The sequence below is a fragment of the Emydura macquarii genome, unplaced genomic scaffold, assembly GCF_026122565.2.
Source record: "Emydura macquarii macquarii isolate MOO-44397 ecotype Brisbane River unplaced genomic scaffold, CSIRO-AGI_Emac_v2 contig_75, whole genome shotgun sequence".
In the NCBI taxonomy this organism is placed as follows: Eukaryota; Metazoa; Chordata; order Testudines; family Chelidae; genus Emydura; species Emydura macquarii.
The window spans coordinates 7,776,908-7,797,865 of record NW_027130212.1 but is presented as its reverse complement, the minus strand read 5'-3'; the positions used below and the strand labels follow the sequence as shown (position 1 = coordinate 7,797,865).

Below are 20,958 nucleotides of genomic sequence, written 5' to 3'. Positions count from 1 at the left end.
TTATGGTTTCGCTACTATGCTGGATGCTATGCAGAACATGACCTACAAATCTGGATTCAGGGATTTTAACTCAGCTCCTTTTAAGTGACTGTAATCAGGACAAGGGACAAGGGACTCCTATGGGCTGGGTGTGGTACCACAGTCTTTTTCTCATGCCTGGTATTCCCTGCAGGCTGCCAGCTGACCTTGTGGGGTTTCAGTGGCTTTGTCCTCCAGCCAAGTCACAAAATCCAAATGAATCTCTTCTGGGTTTCAGTATAGGAACAGTCCCCCTGCCCTCACTAGGAACTTCAGCCACAGATCTGGACCTTTAAATTCAGCCTTGGATTCAGGATCTCAAATAAGCCCTGTCCCTTTCTTTGTGCCACTATTGCTGGTAAGAGAACCTGGGATCTCTTACTACTTTGGGTTCCAACTCAGGGACCCTGTATACAGCAGCCACGTACTGCTCAATTTCAGTTTATTGCTGCTTCTTCCCTAAGCCTCTTCCTACCTAGCCCCTTTTAGCTTCACCCTTATCTCAGGGTCAAGGTTCTTAAGTCCTCTCTCTTGCTGCAAACCCAGCTATGCAACACACAGCCAGAACCGAGCTCTGGTGGCCAGAGAGGAGAACTCTACCTTTCCCCTCTGTTCCCAGCCAGAAACTGATCTGCTAAGGCCCAGCAGCTCCTTTTAGCTGAGCCTGCTGTGTTCTGATTGGCTGCTTCTGTGAAATCTCTCTAGGCAGACCTGGAGGACCCACCTTCAGTGCTCTTTTCCTCTGAGCTTGATGCTTATTGGGGTGGACTGCAGTGGGACTGTGGGACCTCCTGTAAGGAGCTGCAAAGGCCGAATACACCCCGTCACATGCCTCCCACCACAAATAGGATGGCGGTGGGGGTCCCCATCTGAGGGTAATGTACATTCTTATACAGTCTTTGCCAAACTCGTTCAGGGTCTTCTCCATCAGGCTCTCTGCCTGGAGAGCTTTTGAAATTCAGGGTCCCTTGGAGCTCCCCTTCCTAGACTCATATTCATCATTGTTACGTTGTTTCTTGCCCTACATTCCTTAAGGAATGTCACTTATACATTCTTCTAGATCTCCCAACCTTGAGGAAAACATGACATTCGACCCACTAATTGGGACCCCTTTTCTTCGAGCATCCCATTTCTTCCACACCCTTGGCTTGAACCACCTTTTTGCTACTGCCCCAGCAGCTCTGGCCTGTGATGTCTTGACCTACCCCAAGCTCCCTGAATGTTTATAGCATGAACCCAGAGTCCACTTCCCTCCATAACTACCCTTCATTGGGATCTTCATTTGTTTCCTTTCTTTTTTCCCAGTACCATTTACTGGTAGAACCACCCCTACTGCTATTGTCTTCTAGCAACCTTGGTGGAAAAGTCCCCCCCAAGTGTGAGGCCACTTCACTTTTGTAGGCCCTAGGGTTCTTTACACAAAGTCCCCTCTTATCTACTTTTCTAACTGCCACCATCCTATCCCCTAGCTGTATTACACACAGGACTACCCTGCTTGATATTCCCAAAGGGACTTCTCCAACTTGGGCTTCTCCATAGGCCTCAGAACAGTGCCTTTCCCCATACAGTTTGAAAAAATTATGATGGGAAGTATACATCTGTGCATTTTGGATTTCTTGCTATACTTCCCTGTTGTTGCTCTGTCACCATGATCACTAGCATCAGGTTGGCTGTAGCATCCACCTCTCTTATGGTTGTCACTTCTGCTATTCTTGCATTGCTGCTTGTTGTTGCAGGATCCACTGGAGTTCTTCCATCTTTCCCTTCTTTCAGGGGCTGGTCTGAAAATCCCACTTCAAGTACCAAATCGTAATGGGGCACTCATCTTGAGTGCCTCCTAGCAGCTGCGTGTGATACCACAGTCCTTTTCTCACCCATGGCAATGCAGCTGTCTCTACAGGGCTGCAGTAGCTGATGTAACTTGAAGCAGCACTTAAATTGCTCTAAATTACTCCAGGAACAATTTGGCCCCAAGGCCAACCCAAATCAGTGGAGCAGAAACGTGGCCTAGAGCCACTCTCCTCAACCATGCTGAGTATAAAATTGGTACAGGTGAAGACAGAGACCTAAATTTTATAGCACTTGAAACAGAACTAAGCCATATAATAAAAACACTATCAATATAAAAATATTATCTCTTTATAATATAAATGTGAATAAACTTATGCATATGCATGCCTGGTTCTAAAATATAATGAAAAATAATAATGTCAGAGATTAAAACTAAGCTGGTTATCCTCTTTGTATTGAAATATAATGGACTGTTTTGCTGAAATGCATTCACTTCACTCCTTAAAGTGTGTACTGTCCAATTTTTTACAAAAATACACGAGGCATATGAAAAGATAATATATCACACATATATAAATACACACACAAACATTGTACAGACGTATGTACAGATAGAGAACTGGGCAAATACTGCAAGATATTTTTTAAAAAACATTCATTTTGATTTTTTTTTTAAAAACATCACTTCAACTGCATTCACATCTTCCTTGAGTTTATATTTTGTGAATATTCTGGTGAATTAATTTACTGGAATTTATGTTAATGGAAATAGGAAGTTTTAAGGGGATATAGGATAATATTAATGGAAAGTGAAATTGGAATGAATTAACGCAATCAGAGGCCTGATTCTAAGAGTCAAACTAATCCAAACAGCAAGTGGACACACAGCATATGAAAATGGGGTCCAATGAAAACTAAACAAGAGAGCTCAAGTTTAGAATATCATACATTTACAATGAATTGGCCACAAATAACACATACATTAAGTAAAAACAACGAGAGTTCTGTGGCATTTTAAAGACTAACAAATTTAATTTTAGCAGGCATAAGCTTTTGTGAGGCTCAGCTCACTTCGTCAGATGCAGAGGTAGAAATGAGAAACATATATTAAGTATTAATCACCTCAATTATTCCATGAGGAATTTCAAAGAAGTGAATGAATTTGAAAAAAAATCTCAATTGGCCCTTTGGATAATTTGTGAACAACAAAAAAAGCAAAAATTATCAAATACATTATCCATTATTAATTATTTGTCCAGTTCTCTCTTTTTGTATGTGTGTATAGAGACATGTATATATACGTTTTTATATACGTAACAGCATCGACTTCTCTCTCTCTGATAATATTACTCTGTAAGCTGGCACTATGATATAAATTAAACCACTTGTCTGACAGTGCTGTAGTTATTAAATAGACCACACTGAAAAATAACAGTTTTAAAACTGTTTTCTCATTTCCCTTGCTGCTGGCTTGTGGAGAACACCTTGCCTGATTCTTGACAGGTCAATTATTCCAGTGCTCAGCTTCTTCCTACACATATGAAAGAATCCAAATCACTGCTCATCTTTTCCAGATGCAACCAAACAGAATTCCATTTGTTACTTTCACAAGCCCAAAGAGGTAGGAGATGAATGGATACTGAATTGTAACAAATGTTTGATCTAGAGTAAAAGTCTAACTGTGGTGAAATTGATTTTTGGAGGTAAGCCTCAGAAGTAACATTCTATGTAAAATTAAATCAGGTAAAAAAGCTGATACTTCTTTCTGGTAGTACATTGCCTTTGCCAGAGCTATATATTTGGATGTTGCAAAAATGTACAGTATTCACAGCACTCTTCCAAGTGTGATACCTTTAAAAATACTACTCCCTTTATGTCTAGAATGAGAAGTAAACCATACTCACCAAAAATTTACCTGGGACTATTTTTACAAAAGTATGAACAACAAGATAATTACAAAGATAATTGGAAGAATCAAAGGAAATGAGCACTGAAATACACTTATTATCTAATAGACATTTATGTTACCTATTGTTGCTTTGGTAAAAAAAACCCAAACACACTCAGTATCACAAAATCAGATAAATACTGGAAAAAAAAAAAAAAACCTTTTACAATGGTTGACATTTGACGGGTGACAGCTATTTGTTTTTCTGAAGGAAACACTAGTCAACAGAATGGCTGAAGGTTACACTAATATACACATGGACTGTGACTTTACCGTATCGATAGGCAAGAAAAGTTCTAAAAATCTTTACTGTGTAGAAAGTTATTCCAGAAGAAAAAGTGGCCTTTAAAGTAGGAAATTACCTGACAGGTTCTGCTGGGAGATGAGGGTTACAAATGAAAATGTCACTCCTGAAGTACTTTACAGAAATAAACTAGAGATACAAAAAGCCTTTTTTCTTTTTTACCGATTCTTAATTTAAAATTTAGCAGGAGACATTTAGGTGAACTAAATAAACAACAAAAATCAATTGAAAATGGACAAGGAGAAATCCTCAAGTGAGGGGGAGAAAAATCCTACAGTTAAATTCTATCAAAGTAATTTCAACCTAGCAAGCTTTTTCCAATTTTCTTTTTTTAATCTTTTAAAACAAACTTTGTTCATACTACAGCAAAGCTAAACTTTACTGAACAATTTAGGATTTATGATCTAATCAAAACAACGGGAGTCAGGTACTCCCGTTTTCTAATCCTACCTTGGACCATGAATCCCTGTATGCTCTCAAGCAACTCACAGGACCCTCGCTTTCCGCATCTGCAAACTAGGGACAGCAACTACTTAACTCACAGCATTGCTCAGAGGTTTGGTTACTTAACTGTTGGCTAATGAAGTAACTAGAACATATTTGAAGGTGAAAATTAGCACATTAATAATAATAATAGTAATAATAATAATGACGATGTGTTCCATTCCAGGATTTCAAAGCATTATTGAATTAACTTCCTCACAACACCCTGTGAGCAATGGAGATCATATACAGCCACACCTGAATCGTGAAAAAACGCAGGCACAAAAAGATTACAGTCAAGATTTTAAAAAACAGATGCCCATTTTGAAACTCTTGGCCTACATTACTTGCCCAAGGCTTCAAAGGAAATTTTTGGCAGAGCCAGGAAGAAAACCTAGATCTCTTCACTCCAGGCCTGTAGTTTGGCCACAGGACTATCCAGGAGATTCCAATAATGGCTCAGATACTATGAAAATAGGGACGATTAGATAGACATACAGACAGATTTTTTAAACATTTCTAAGTGAAAAAATAGTTATGTCAAAGCCAGCTCAGTTTCTCCTCCAGCCAACCCTTTGATCTATGTTTTAAGGATATTTTCCTGACACTGAGTAACAGATACCTAATTTCATTGTGTAAATCACCATACAAGGCTTCTTCATGCATGGTGTGCTAAAAGGGCTAGTCTTGGTGTTTTTGCACTCTAATTAAAGGCAGTATTTGGAGTCCTTCACCCATCATCTTCTCCTAGCCTTGCCATCCATGTTATTTCCCACTCAGAAAAGGATGCCTATTATTACGTAGTCATCTGCAAAAGGTTTCTCTACTTGCAAAGCATGGACCAGGGTCTGTTGCACCTGCAGCAGAGGTACAGGCTGTTGTAGAACATGTGTCAGAAACCCAAAATTGCTTGTTGCACATGTTGAAGAGACACAAGTTAGTTTCTTCTGGAGAAGAGAGGCATAAGACTGGCTAATGCATACCCCATAATGTTATACCACCCAAATAGATTGTTAGGTGAAATCCTAAAGTCAGAACACACGGAAATCTTCAGTGCATTATATATAGATATTTTGGAAACCAATTAAAGCAAAATTATTTGCACTATCTTCACAGTGAACATAATGATTTTCCCTCTGAGACAAGACATTTTTTGGCAATTTTACTAACCTTCTTCAGTGGTACGGGCAGACTTTGATTCACTGTCCATTCCTTGGAACTCATTGAAGTAGGGTCGAACTTTAATTTCATAAGTAACCCCTTTTTTCAAGTTGACTAGGACAGTACTGCGCTCAGTGGGGACTTTGACATCCAAATTCTGCCATGCCATTGGAGAAGGCAGGCCTGATGTTTGGCGATACAAGACTCGATAGCCCTGAATAAACTGGGATTGGCGGTCAACCTAGAAATGGTATTAAATAGTACATTAATACACATTTTAATGCATAATCCAATAATGAAACCAAAAAGGCTACCTGCTGTATTCATATGTTTACAGCAAACCCGTCAGTTGCCTGTGTTACTGACTTCTCCTAAATCTAAAATTAAAACTTCTTGTGGTTGTTTGTCATTTCATTTAATTTTCTTTAAAGAGCCATACATATCTGTCTCATTGTTTCTTCTACTCTTTCACATTAGATAGAATGATACACGCACCTACATCTCAAAGCATAAAACAAACAAGAAAAATCATAAATAGATAATTTTCTAGCAATTTGGAATAACAAGTATTACATGTAAAACAATTAAAACAACTTGGTTGCTGATGTACTGAAATATGAGAAAGAAAGGAAAAACAATTAATTTTCAGAAAAAGGACAAGGCTTTGAAGATGTACTAAATGCTTTTAGTTAGTACTTGGCTTATGGCTGGTCCTTTCATGACATATTCAAGAAAGTAAAATAAACATAGACAGATGCAGAAAAAAACAATGACCAAGAAAATTTGTTGTTTCCTGTGTTCATAGACTAAGCAGTCGATTTGCATTCTGGGGTTATAAAGGACTCATGCCATCAGATGGGGATGGAATGTTGTTGTTTGTATTTAATTCGTTGCCGTGTGAACAGAATTCAAGATTGGGATTATGGCAGTAATATAACAATTCTACCCCATCTTTCAAAACAATAAACATTACTGCAATTGAAAGAAAAGTAGTTCAAAGTTTATTATTTTGAAATAGTCACAGGCATTTTTATCTGGAACTAAAGGTTACATATCAAGTAACTTTGGGGTATTTTCAGGTAATGTAACATTTGCATGAATTTGTAGTTTAATCTCTCTTACAGTCAAAAATGTTTCATGCTAAAAGAAGATTTTCACTTCTGCAGTTGTCAAGCAAAGACCCAAAGAAAATAATACAAGTAGCATGTTCTGTATGTCAGTTTGGACATTTAGCTGGCTGGGTTGTTAACTCTAGTCTTATAGCTGAGTTTTGACAAAAACAATTTCCTTCACCCTCTTGACAGCTTGCTAACTCATCAAAGATTTTCCAGAATTAGAGCTATGCTTGTTTTGTCTATGTCAAGAATAAGCAGATCCAAGACTGAAGACACAAACCAAGATCTTCTGACCTCTGCTACTTTTTACTATACCCTCACTTAGTAGTCATTAAGTTCTTCACTGCGGACCAAGTTCTTATAACATTAAAAAACAGAGCAAACAAGAAGAAGAAATCTTAATTTATGAGAGCAAAGCAGAAATGTCTTTAATCAAAACTGTCACTGTTAAAAACCTTGCAACATATGTTACAACAACATTAAGCTTGCATTTTATAAACTTCTCTACATTCACTTTAAGTGAATTTATGCACTGAAAGAGGGACATAACTCACAATAATAGCTTGTTAATACTGAAAGAATCAAGCTGTGTTTTTAAGAAGAACATTAAGCAGCTGTTTCCAGATGAAGGGAGTCTGTAAATCAGGGTAAATTGTTTTTATCCATGTTTGACTTTCATTAATTAAATGTTTTACAGACGTAAAGACTTTATGAACCTCACGTTTACTACAAAATGCAGAATTAACTCCATTGCATACTTCATAATACATCATCTTCACCTAAACTATAGTATATGGCAGAGCTATTTGATAATCCAAAGCACATTTTAAATTTGATTTCTCTCTACACTTCAGAATACTACAGTATAACTTTTTATCTGACTTTTGATTTTTTTTTTTTTGCTGTATCTTTAAGAACTGATGGGTGCAGAGTTGTCAAAGAGTGAAAATTTGCAAAATACTACACTGAAAATCAGTAAGCTATACACAAAAGATGAGTATATTTATGTTTGTGCACACAAACTATATGTATGTGTATGAGCAGCCACCTACCCACAGAGAGGACATCTCATAATTAACTGAATGTTCATAAAGCTGCATAAAATGAAACTATAACTATTAATTCAGATCACCAGATTTTAGCCGTTAAATATCTTCAATTCTGAAGTTTGAGGTATTGCAAGCATTCGCTGTACTACTAATAATGAGAACAGAAGACCTTGCTAACCATTTTACAACACTCCCAATAATGCAACTAATAAAGCACCTTCTATAGTGTCACTATTTCACATGTGGTATGTGCTTATGCACTGTCACCTGAAACATCCCTGACCTATTGTTAATGCAACATATTTGGGTCAGACTGTAGTTGGCCCCACAATCATATGCAAGAAAAATCAGGGAGGACACAAGGATAAGCTTCTCTTCTCTTGTCCTACACAGGATCCAGCCACAGACCACTCCTAGCTCATACAAATTGCAATGCTATCCACCCGAGGAAAGCTGGAGAGGAGGTGTTAAAAATATGGCACAGAAATTCATAATTTAGCATAACCTGCAACTATGACTTCTTAGGGACGAGCCCACTAAGCTGCAGTCTAAAGATGTTTTGCAGAATACTCTTTTGTATGTAGATTCTTTTACCAGAATATCCTGAATAAAATTAACGTTCAACAGTAAGAACTTACCATAACCTTAGAAATTCACCAACATTCATACCTGTTCAGAATATCCATGAGGTCTGGATACAGAGTCCCAGTCTGCTAGGAGATCACTCAAAATATACCACTCCTGAAGTTTGCAGTGGGATACACCTAATATTTAAAGGGCTGCTCATTATTTCTTATCTCTGCCACTCCTGTAAAATCCATGTTCCACATGGAGTATACTTGCATAACTATGGGATGGGTAGCCAGCTGGCTTCCTGTCTCAATTCCTTGCCTCCCAGCTCCTATGCTGCATATGAGTCCATGTCTTATGCTGTGACTTGAAAGCAGAAGAGTGAGGGGGAATGAGATGAAAGAGAATCAATCAGTTGGTTCATCCACCTGTCATCAGAGCCAGCTTTGTAACACTCCATGGAAGGCACAGAGGACAGGGGGTGGAGAGAGAAGAAAAGACATTATAGGGGCCAGATGAGCTCTTGTATGAGAGGGAAAACAATATTGGGGAACAGAAGAGGAGAAATGGAAAGGGGTATGAATGCAGAGTGGACCAGAGTAGGAGAATTAAGCTTCATTCTTAAAGTGATGTATCAGCAGAATAGTGCTGCATTAGAACTGAACACATATTTTTGTTCAAAACAGTTTTCTGCTGGAAAATGCCATTAAGATTAAACCAAAATTTTTCATGAAATTGTATCAAGCTTGACAAAACTTCATTTGGCGGTGGAGGGGAAGAATAAACAAAGTCCCATTTTGCCATTTTTAGGACGGATAGTTTCAATTTTTTGTTTTGAAACAAATTTTTGTTTAGAAATTTACCTCATTTTAAATGGTCAAAATAAAAAAAAACATTTTGAATTTATCAAAACAAAACAATTTGATCTGAAACAAAAATGCAGAATATCGTTTCCCCCCCAAAAAATCAAAATGTTGTCTTTTTGTATCAAATCAAGATGAAGCATTGTTTTGAAATCTCAATTTTTTTTGTGGGATGGAAAATCCATTTTCTGATAGCTCAGCTGAGCTCTGAGATAGGTGATACCATTAGAAAGAAAAAAAAGGGAAAAATAAAAAGAATCACAACATAGGACTTAACTCATAAAAATAGCAGAGACCCTGTTCAAGATCATAACACGTTTCTATCATCTATGTATACAAATTCTTTCGGTCAGCAGAGAGAGTTTACTCATCATTTCCAGAGATTTAGAAATGTAATCCCTGCCATGGAATGCTCAAACTATATTATAATGCAGGGGTGTCAAACATCCGGCCTGCGAACCTTTTTGATCTGGCCCGCGTCCGGCCAGTTTTTTTTGAGACGTGCTGCCACCCAAAGTGAGGGCATTGGCACTTAAAGAGATTTCTCTGCCTATGGCATTGCTGGTTTAAGAGTCCGTGAAATGTCTTAAAGCTTTGATGCTGGACGCAGAGAAATCCCTTAAAGCGACAGTGCACTCAGTCTGGCAACACGGTCCCCCGCGAAATCCCGTCGCCGAAAAGGGCTGATGCTGTGCTGCCGAAAAGGGGAAAATGTCCCGAATTTTTCGGCGGAGGGTATTGCATGGCCCCTGTGAAGTGCAATTTATGAGAATTTGGCCCGTCACCATCAGCGAGTTTGACACCCCTGTTATAATGTATAGACACTAGGTGGTGCCACCTATAACATACCTTCCTTGAGCTTGCAACCATTATAGACCATAGTGCATTAATGTACCTCATATAGAACACATCTCTTGTATCTCTGTCCATGATGGAAGGCTCTGTAGCCAGTTCATATCTGCTGCAGAAGCCTGCGCGGCTAGTAGCAGCCTAGCAACCTGCCATGTACAAGGAGTACATGACATCCTTATATTTAATCACACCCCAATAAAGAACTTTTTCAATAGAAAGTATCATAAATGCCTTCAATGGTGACTAGATCTGAGCAAATAATTCATGAAGCATAATTTATTGGATTCATGTAGACTCTTTTTCTTGTCCCAAGACATCCACGAGCAGACAACCATTTTTCAAATATATTCATTATTCAAAAGTATTCAACAATGTTTTGCCATTTTTTAATGGCATGTAGACTAATCATGTCCAGCTCTCTGTGAGTATATGTAGTTTGTGCTGTGTTGGCTAGCTATGATTAGTTAGACAAGGCACATACTATAGTTTCAGTTCCCTGATATATGAATGTGCAAGCACAGCTGACGTGAATGCTCACACATATGGTGTCATGGATCCAAAGGATCAGTGCTACTTCCCAGATTTTAAACAGTCTTTTGGAGGAACCACTTCAGTGTGCCAGATTCTCAAGGGGTCCCCGTTCTTCCTTAAGGAGAGACCATGCAACCTTGACACCTTTGAGACTGGGCCTCTGTACTCCAGCACTCCTGTTTCTGCCCAGTGAGTCCAACTGAGATAGTCTCTGAACGTAGCCTTTTTGCCCTCTTCAGGGATCAACACACCTCAGCAAGTATTTGGAATTTTTTCCAAAACAGAGCAGGGTTTATTACTCAACTGGAAAACAGCATTAGGAAGTGCCTAGGTTAGTACGGAGAAGCAAAGGTGAAGACGGTTCAGACTGGCCAATATCAGGGCTCTACCAAGTCAAGCTGCTGTAGAATCCATTTGGGCTCTGTCTCTCCCTCTGTCCCTTTCTCTCTTGTTCCAGGTGCCTGTGTCTTGTCTCTCTGTGAGCTCAGCTCTTAACACAGCCACCTGGTGCCCTTCCCCTTTGTTCTCCCACTCAGGGCCTTTGCTTCACTTCCCTGCAAACACGTGAGGGAAAAATTTCATTCCTCTTGGCTGTCGGATGTCCTAGCCATTGGTGTTCCTATTGTCTTTCCAGACCATTAATTGATATGGGTCAATTTCAGCCAATCCTTCAACAACCCCTTCATGCCACCCTAGACAGCTACAGACACCTTGTGGATCCTGTTCTGCCCCAATGGCAGCGTTTTAATCCTTTTGCACCAATATGGTAGTAATCCCTAGTCCAGCAAGTGACTGCCGTGCTTATCATTCATAAATGTATTACTGAACATTCTAACTGTGTCACACGTGGGAATATGAAATTCAGTTTCCACAAATAGTTGTATCTGTGACTTTAAGATTTGCTTTATGTAAATATTTGTGCTTGTACAACTCCATTACTTAAATGTTCACATGAAGAAACACAAGGCTAACTCCTCACAGTCTCAGTGTCATCACGTCCTCCATTTCCTTAATATGGCCCCTGTTTTACTGTCAGTTCTGCATAGATAGACCTCATTGCCAGTGTAGAGTCTATTGAAGACTTTAGAAGTCTGAGGGATGCATCTGCATGAAGCTCATAGTGGGATCAGATCTCAGATGTTTTCTTATAACAACTCTGACTCAAAATGTTAAAGACGTGAGTGTACATTCCCTGTCATTTCACTTTCTTTTTCACAATCAAAAGAAATTAACAGTTTAAAATTTAACAAAAGGAAATTTTTGGGAAAAAAATGCTCCCTATTCACCCAGCTCTAATAATAATACCTAGCAGAAAGCTCAAAAATGATACCCAGGTACACGGATTTCTTTTTTTTATATATTCTCATTTCCAAATTTGCTCTAGTACAAGCTCTCCTTTAAGTCCCATTGTTTTGTATTGGTGCTATTTCCAAGAATGAGATTAGGAAAAAATACATTGCTTTGCCCATGTGAAAAAATTCTTACAACTGCTTAGCTGAGAACGTCTAGTCTCTTCTTCACACAATGCACAGTCAATCTGTGGAACTTGTTATATTGTGAAGGACAAAATTATAATGGGGTTCAAAAAAGAATTAGATAAATTCAGGGAGGATAGGTCCATCAATGGCTATTAGCCAAGATGGTCAGGGACGCAATCCCATGCTCTGGGTGTCCCTAGTCAGGATGGTGGGCTAGATAGGAGAAGAGGGAAAGGGAGGCAGGAACCAGGAGGGAGTGGCTAGGAGCCAAAGCAGAGTGGGGCAGTAGCTAGGGCATGGAGGGTGAGATGGATTCAGAGGAGAAAAAGGGCAGGAGCTGGGGACCGGGAGCTTAGATAGTTGTAAAGGGGGAGGGTGGCAGGAGCTGGTATCAGGGTGTTGACTGGAGAGAGGGTAGAGGGGCCGAAGTGAAGGACTGGGGAGGGCTGGATAGGCAAGGACAGAGCAGAGGGAGAACAGATAGGAGATAGAAGCTTGGTTAGGGGAGCAAAGAGGAACTGAGACAGGCTGGAGGCACAGGACAGAAAGGTCTATAATCACTAGAACACACTTCCCTCCAGATTCTGGAATTGAACCCAGGAGTCCTGAATCTCTGCATTCCTCTTCTGTCACCAAATAGCTGTGGAATTCACTGACCAAATGTGCCTTATTCCCTCATGGCTGATCCCTATATAGGATAAGAGACTCCTTTAATGCTACTAGTAACTCCCCTAGCTCAAATGGTAGAAATCTGTGCTGAGGAGGTAAAAGTGATACTGATGCACCCTACAGATGTCCTAAATTGAGGATCCATATGGCTTCATGATATAATATTTTGCATTTGTTCTAATATTAATTAACAAATTATATCCAAAGTCAAGCACTCAACAGTTAGATAAAAGCCAGAATTAAGGTTGCCTCCAGTGCAACCTTAATTTGAGCTCCTTATGTGTATGCATTATGGTACAGTCTTTAATTACATGACCACATACTATTTTTTCCACATGACATCTGCCTCATTCGGTACACAGAATGAACCTGTTCTGAGGATGAATCAGGGTTTTGTAATGAAGGAGACTCTTGTCTGTAGGAACCCTGCTTTACCCTGTTTTGGATGTTGGAAGATGTGTAATGTATGAGGCAGGGGATTGCAGGAAGATAAAGAAGGGTCTCATGGTTAAGAAAGCTGAATGCTACACTGGAGATTTGGATTCTATCCCTGTCTCTGTATGATGCTGGAGAGGTACCTTACTCCAGAATTTTCACAGTTGGCCGCTAACTGCACATTCCTCAATTTCTGGTTGCCCAAAGAAACACACCTCAGGCCAGGTTTGCAGAAGTGCTGAGCCCTCACAACTAAAATCAAAGTCAACTGGAGGTGTACTTTGAATATATAAAGATGCTACATACTCTGAAAAATCAGGTACCGGCTATTTCAAATTGAACACCCAAAATTAGTGGACACTTTTGATAATTTTAGCTTTAGTATCTTTGTGTCTTAGTTCCCCATGTATATAATGGAGATAACAATACCATCTAATAACACAGGCATGTTGTGAAAATACATTAATTAATGTTTGTGAAGCACTCAGATACTATGGTGAGGGCACTATAGCTGCACCTAGGAGGAAATTAATGATTTTGTATTCAGTATAAGGTTTTGATGATATATATTAAATAAAGCCTGAGATTATACTTTGAATAAAGAAGATGAAAAGAAATATTGAACAACTACCCATTCACTGAACGAGGCGGGGGTCCTGAGGAAAAAATACTGTGTGATTATATAATTAAAGACAGTATCATGGTGCATATGCACAAAGAGGCAAAGTAAGTTGCAAGGGTAACCTTAATACTGCTACTTCCTAACTTCTGAGTGCTTGATTTTGCAAATTCAAACTTCTTTTGACATAGATATTTGGATGCAATATTATATCCAATATATATATAAGGTTTACAAATCACACATCATTTTGTATAGTTTGTATAGTTTACTGAGCACATCTAACCTTGTCCAAGGCAAATTGAAATGCATTCCTGATAGCTATCCTGCCCAAGAAAGGCTCTTGACACTTCACTGAAGGACTGTCTCAGAGAAGCCATAAGCACTACAAGCAGGGGCTATCAACTTTGAATCACTCTTACTACGGACCCACTCTTGTGGGACAAAGGGTTTTCTGCACAGGTGCCTTCCAGGAGAGGGAGGGATTGGAGCTTTTCAGCTGAGCACATGTCAAAAGGAGACAGAGTCTGTACTTAAGAAGAGCTTCTGCTCTGAGTTGGAGGCCAACCATCACCACATGTAAACAGGACTGGCTGAAGAGAGAGAGAGGGCAGGAGAGACTCCACCCAGCCTAAAATGCTAACAGACTTCAGACTCACAGAAGAGGTGAGGCTTAGACGTGATGAGGGTGTGCCTCAGGATATTTATTATTCTTCAGAGTTATGTATATTTCTCGAGTAAAAGTGCACGGTTAAGATATTTCTTTCCTAAAATCGTGCTCCTTGTTTTAAAGCCATGCTGTCCATGAAAGGGTTTGATTAGAAGCCCTGAGATGGAGCTCTGGGGAAACCCTGTAACTAACTGGGGGTTTCGGGAGGTCTAAGGAACTGGTTTCAGGATGGCTGGAGTGTAAAGTCCCACATCCCAAAGAAAGGTGTCAGAAAAAAAGTCTGAGCTTTGAAGAGCGCCTTACAGACACAGAATTAGGATGGTGACTAGACTCTGACCAGACCAGTTGTCTTTGAAGCACTGGAGGCCCTTCATCTGGATCCACTTGCAACACATTGATAACCACAGGGGTACGGGGACCAGTTTGTAAAACCTGATTCTGTGGATCATATGCATGAAGGTACTAACTGCCTTGTTTAGGGATAAATCCTCTCCCATTCCAGAGTATCAGGGCTTGTTACAGAGGCATTATATGAGGACTCAAGATAAATGAGTTTTCCCTATTCCCAGCCTTTGAGATGCTGTAAAATACTTCCTATACTCGGTGAACACCCCATTCTAGTCTAGGCCTGTCTCTGCCCTCCCTCAGCCCCAAAATGTCTGAACAGGGATATGGTATGAGTCCCACCAAGCCAGGCTTTGTAGTGCAAAGGCAATAAGCTTTACACCAGCACTGCAAAATCCACCTCGCCAAACACATGCACACCTCTCATCTTCTGTCTCTTCTTCTGTATTATAGTCTTCTTGATGCATTTGCCACTGGCCGTAGTGACATTGCATGTGTAAACAAAAACTGCTGTGCCCACTGCCTGTATCCCTGCAGCAGAATTCATCTGATATAAAATAATTATTTAAGGCATGTGCACAGCTGTGGTGCTTAGTCCTCTCTCCCCTCTCTGGTATTCGTCTCCACAGGGTAACTGTCTGAAGATGTGTGTAGTGCCCTAGAAACTCTCTGCTTCTATGGTTACTAATCCCTTTCCTGAAGTGCCAGGAAAAGAAATGTAGCATTTTGAAAGCTACATACTATAAACTTAGTCATATAAACTAACCCAAGAGTTTGAGCTCTTAAACAGAAATGTTGCAGGTAACGCCAAAGAGATTCAGGCCTTCCATAATCTAGGAATATCTATCCATCAGATGAAGGTATAAAGCTATAAAGCACAACACCATTACATACCTAGATCATGCATTATTAGTATGCACCTCTATCCACAAGTGCCCTCTAAGAAGATCATTATTGTAAGTAAAGCTCATCAGGCAATGGGGTATTGTGGGAGGCCCCATGGATTGAAGTAGAGAGAGATTATGAAAACATCAATTTATCCTTAATTCTGATACTTAATTTTGATTATTGTGCTGAGTTTACACACTGAAGAATAGTGTAAGGATCAGTCATGTTTTGTATTATGGTTTGACATACATTCTGCTAAATGATCTTCATCAGTCAGTTAACATGCTTTGTGCAATGTGCTGAAGTTTCTGAACCTGATTGACTTTAACAAAGACAGATAGACAAAGAAAGAGAAAAAGAAAGAAAGAATCCATTCATTTAGCACATTGTTCGTTGTCTGTACAATGTAACCTAATCTGGGCACTTGTACTAAGGTCAGGCCTAGGTTTTTCAGAGCTGAGAAAGAATTGCAGAGACAAGTAAACAAGATTAAAGCTATCAATGAAAGATAGTAATTAGAGAAGTCTTACTGTCCAGGTGACTTGAACTGTAGTGGGTGTCAGCACAACAGGATTATGCAGTCGTACAATGACATCTCCTAGCTCTTTCTGGACTTGTCTGTGATCCACTCCTTGTGCTGGTGGGCTGATATCTGCCAGGCCAACCACAGACACAAAATGATTATTTTAATAAGGAGGCTCACTTATATCATCAGTTCATTGGATGAAGCTAGGGCTTAATGACCTGGGTTAAAATATTCTTGGCTGGATCACTTTAAAAAACAATACCGCGGGTAAGATTGAACTATTAACTATGAAGAGCATCAAGTAAACATTCACTGCCATAAACAAACACCACACTTTCTATTATTTAACCAAATAGAAAAAATGTTTTAAATGACTATTCGGGCTAGATAGGAACATTTTCTAACGGCTAGTGGGTGATTGGTGAGATGCCATATTCACGTGCTTTAAAATATTCAGAGATGATAATAGTCTTGATGTGCCAGTGTGCCTACAGGTCTAGAGCACATCTGGTTTGCATAATTTAAGCATATGATATTGAAGAAGCTAAATATGAACATTTACTTGTTTTTAAACTGTGTATGTTACACCCTTTATGCTTCTTCAATTTTTCCCTCCTTTTCAATATGCACCACAATTTTCCCTCCTTTTCAATTTGACACTTTAAGAATGAGAAAGTGAAAGAAGCCAGTGAACCGTACTAAAAATAGCAATTTCCTGTTATTTAAACCTATTCCTCTACAAAAAATGTATACATTTTCCAGGTGTGCATGTCTGAAAATGAGATAAAGTTGTCAGGCTAAATTGCCTCCTCTCACATAAAAAAGACATGGGAGAAAACCTCCATAAGGATTACTTTGCAGAGATTACTCCAAATCATACTTTCAGAGTGGGGGGAAGAGAGAAAAACATGCATTCCCCCACCTGAAACCAGGTACATTTCAGGGGCTCTGTGTAAAGCCAGGACAATCTGTGTGGAGGCTCCATCCCACCACACCACTTCTGGCTTTGCTCCTGGCAACAGTGGCCCCCAGGGACCTCAGTGGGGCTATGTGGAAAAAGTTATGCAATCTGAAATTGCATTATCTTTGCAGGGTATGGTATATGGACCCAAAATGTGAATCCTTCGAGCCTCTGGTCTACCTACTCATTCCCCATCCTGTTCACATTTCCTCTGAGCCTACCCAGTCTGCATTCCATCCCCAAGAACAGATCCCTGACCATGTAGAGAAGGATCTGCTGAGTCAGTGCTCAAGAGGTGACTGAGTGGCCCTTCCGCACAGAGAAGTGGCTTTCTGTGTGTGGATCTAGCGCGCAGCACTGTGAGAAACACTGCTTTGCCCGAGGGTCTTCAAAATTCCACATATTCAAATATTGGGCCACGTGTTCCTCTCCACTACATAGTATGGAGGGAGCGTCAGTGTAGAAACCTTTTTTAGGTCTGTGGAAGCAGTAGCTGCACCTTCATCACATTCTCCTCCAACCTGCCCTTCGAAAAAATTGAGATATGTAAGTCTAGTACTCTGAGGATCTTGAGGTGTGATTCTGGGTTGAGGGTCAGAGAAGAGCCACTGAACATGGCACACTTCCATCCCAGAGGAAATCCATGCAGGAATTACAGCTACTGGAAACCATCACTAACTCCCCTGGGGCCTGCTTCCCTCCCTGAAGGGAAGGGATTTGGGGCAAAGGCACAATGCTCAGATTCAACTACTTCACAAAAGTTGTGCTTCTAGAGGAGAAAGAGGGCCCAGAGGCCTGCTATAAAGTGGATGAGCATTCATGAGTTCTGCTCAGATTTCCCAGATGATCCACTGTAGCTATTGGTCTCGTTGGCCACACCTATTTCCCCATGTATGCTGACTCAAACTCCTCCCCTCACAAAGAAAAGACTCAATCAAGGTGACATGTTTTATTATCTAAATAGGTTTATGTATGGGAGAGTAGTATGTGGATCTTTGTTCTCTTAATAGGAAAAAACATTATTGTAAAGTAGAGAGAACACTGCTCTTAAGAAAGAAAAACATTCAAAGCATGTCTCAGATGCACAATCCTCAGGATTTTGATAAAAATCTGGTTTTGATATTCCATATTACAGCATCATGTGTCAAGCAATATTATGGGTTTTGATTCACCAAATAGACACTATCTAACAGGGTTTCTATTGATTTGCAAATGTCAATGACTCTTTGGGCCTCCCAAAGGGAATATAATCAAAATATGGAAAAATTAGCAAGAGTACAGAAGTAGTGTGCTGAGCAAAATATGCCTATTCAAAGTGAGTGAGAAAGACAGACAAAGAGGTAATAAGATAAATCTGTTACAGAGCAACTCAGATTTGTTTATTGAAAGGTAACTTATACTATCTACAAAACACTTTTATATTTGGTATAAAACAATTTCCATAGCTATCCATGATTACATCTTAGAACATATTATTATCTATGTATGATATAGAACCAACAGTGTGCTAGGATTATATTCCCCTTGGGAGGGAAAAATATATAGTATATACAGAGTGTGTGTATATTTCTTTCTAATACGGATAAATATCCATAAACTAAAAAATGTACTAATTAGAGCTACATGGGGATATCACCACTATATATGTGGTACTGTGCATTATACAGACAAACACAAAAACCCACATGTGGTAGTGTAATCTATGTGATTAATTGCATTTTGTATGCAACTTTAACTTCCATACCAGCATTCTGCCTACTTATCCATCTTCCCAAGGACTGCATTTTAAACCTTTAGCAACTTCAGATAACTGCATTTTTCAAAATCGACCTGAATGAGAAATCTGTCCTTCTCACCTGCAAATGCATACTGTCCCCCAGAATTACATTCACCTGATGACCAGGGCAGGCAATAGTAAGTTCTAGACCAATAACAGCTTTAATGTATAAAGTCTCGCAATCCTTCAACGCTAGAGATAGGAAGATTCCCAGTGGGAAAGATCTAGCTCAGGAACACTGAATCTTCAAATCACGACATTGTTAGCTATAGAAAACTTGCTTTAGGTCATTTTTAAGAGGTTTCTAAAATTAGAGTAATTATTTTCCTCTGTCACTCATAGCACTAAAACATGTGGCTTTACAGATGGAGGAAAATGAAATACAGTGCCAATAAATATTGCTCTCTAAAATATGTTAAAATATTTTTTCTGCAAAATATCTACCCTACACTAAATAAAATACTTTCCAACTCACAAGTAAGGCAACTTTTCCAAACTCATACCAATACATTTTTTTTTTAAGCAACCACACCATCATGTGTTGGTATAATTATTTTGGAGTAGTCTGTGCGTGTGATTTTCATATAAACTTGTTCATGGATTTCTCAGTCCTACGCAGAGCAGTGCACTAACCTACAAGATGTATATAAAGCTGTAGAATAGCAGCTAGAGTGTGATATTCTATTGTATTATTTGTGAAATAAGGTATGACTTATTTAAAAACTACCTTAGAGCCACAAAGGGGCAGACTGTATGGGCAAGTTTACTGTAGTCATTGCCTGACTTTCAAGTGATTAATTGTTCAATTTTAATGCTTTCTTAACATCCTTTTAAAATAAATTGCCTAGGTTTTTATGATGAAAAAAATAGAAAAGAAAAATGTTATAATGTGTAACTATTGGTCAGACATGGTTGGACTGTTCTATGCCATGTGGCTAAGACAGTCTGCAGAAGGGAATGACTCTGTTGCAAACCTCAGAAGCTACTAAGTGCCTCCTTTCTTAGTCCCTATCATGCCAGAGGAAAGCCCTTGCCCTAGGTGAACTTGTCTTAGAAGGAGACCTGATAACTAGTAGAGGTGTGAGGCGACAGTTCTGTACCCCTTAGCAGGCTCATAGCTAGAGAGACTTCTGGCTGGTTGGATGAGCTCAGGAAAGGAAATTTGGGGTAGGGGAGGAGCCAGGGGAATCACTGAAATTGAAACTTTGTTCATATATGCACAACAATGCTCATGACATTGAAAAACTTGGCATTGGCCATAGAGAAGTTAAATCAGAGCAGGATAGTCTAGGAAGGAGAAATCAGATCAGACCCAAGCCATCCTCAAAGGTATTGCAATGGGGTAGCCTGGAAATAAGATATACCAGACCAGAGACCTAAACCAGAGACAGAAGCTAAACCACAATAGGGTGTTTGTGAGCCCCTCAGAATGGGAGGGCCAGTCTCAAGTCATCTTAGCTAGACATCTTCTGCATGGCCAACATGCCAGTGAGAACTGTGTATTTATTTGGAAGTTACAAGGGACTTTATTTTAGCGTGACCTCGACAACTCCCAATGAACCTAGTAAACTGGAGATTGATTGTATTTAGAGTCTCTTATTTCAGTAGTGCTTCTGTAAGGGTGTTTTATGAATATACAGTTATTAAACATACAAAGCGATCAGTAGGCATGAGGAATTCTTGCTCAGTGTAGGGATTTGCAATCCAATGGTGTAAATTTGCCCAATATGCCCTGCATGTTATTTGCCATATTTTTATTTAATGAAGCCAAATTTTAATATACAAAAGGTATCATGGATACCTATTGTGAATTAATATACTGTATCTTTGCTTTAATTGCTTCTTTACTTTGCAATGGCTAGTACAAATAGGCTTTTTACTGCATGTCAGCTTCCTTTGTGAGCC

The 20,958-nt window shown here is 39.4% G+C and overlaps 1 protein-coding gene across 1 annotated transcript in view; it reads right to left on the bottom strand.

Annotated features, from left to right (window-relative positions):
* ROBO2 (roundabout guidance receptor 2) overlaps positions 1-20,958 on the bottom strand; it is a 583,446-nt gene that overhangs the window by 91,279 nt on the left and 471,209 nt on the right. Inside the window, exons 14-15 of the mRNA XM_067543334.1 lie at positions 16,320-16,441; positions 5,715-5,946 (exon numbers count right to left, since the gene is read on the bottom strand). Of these exons, the coding sequence (XP_067399435.1) occupies positions 5,715-5,946; positions 16,320-16,441 (354 nt within the window). The remainder of the gene's footprint in view (positions 1-5,714; positions 5,947-16,319; positions 16,442-20,958) is intronic.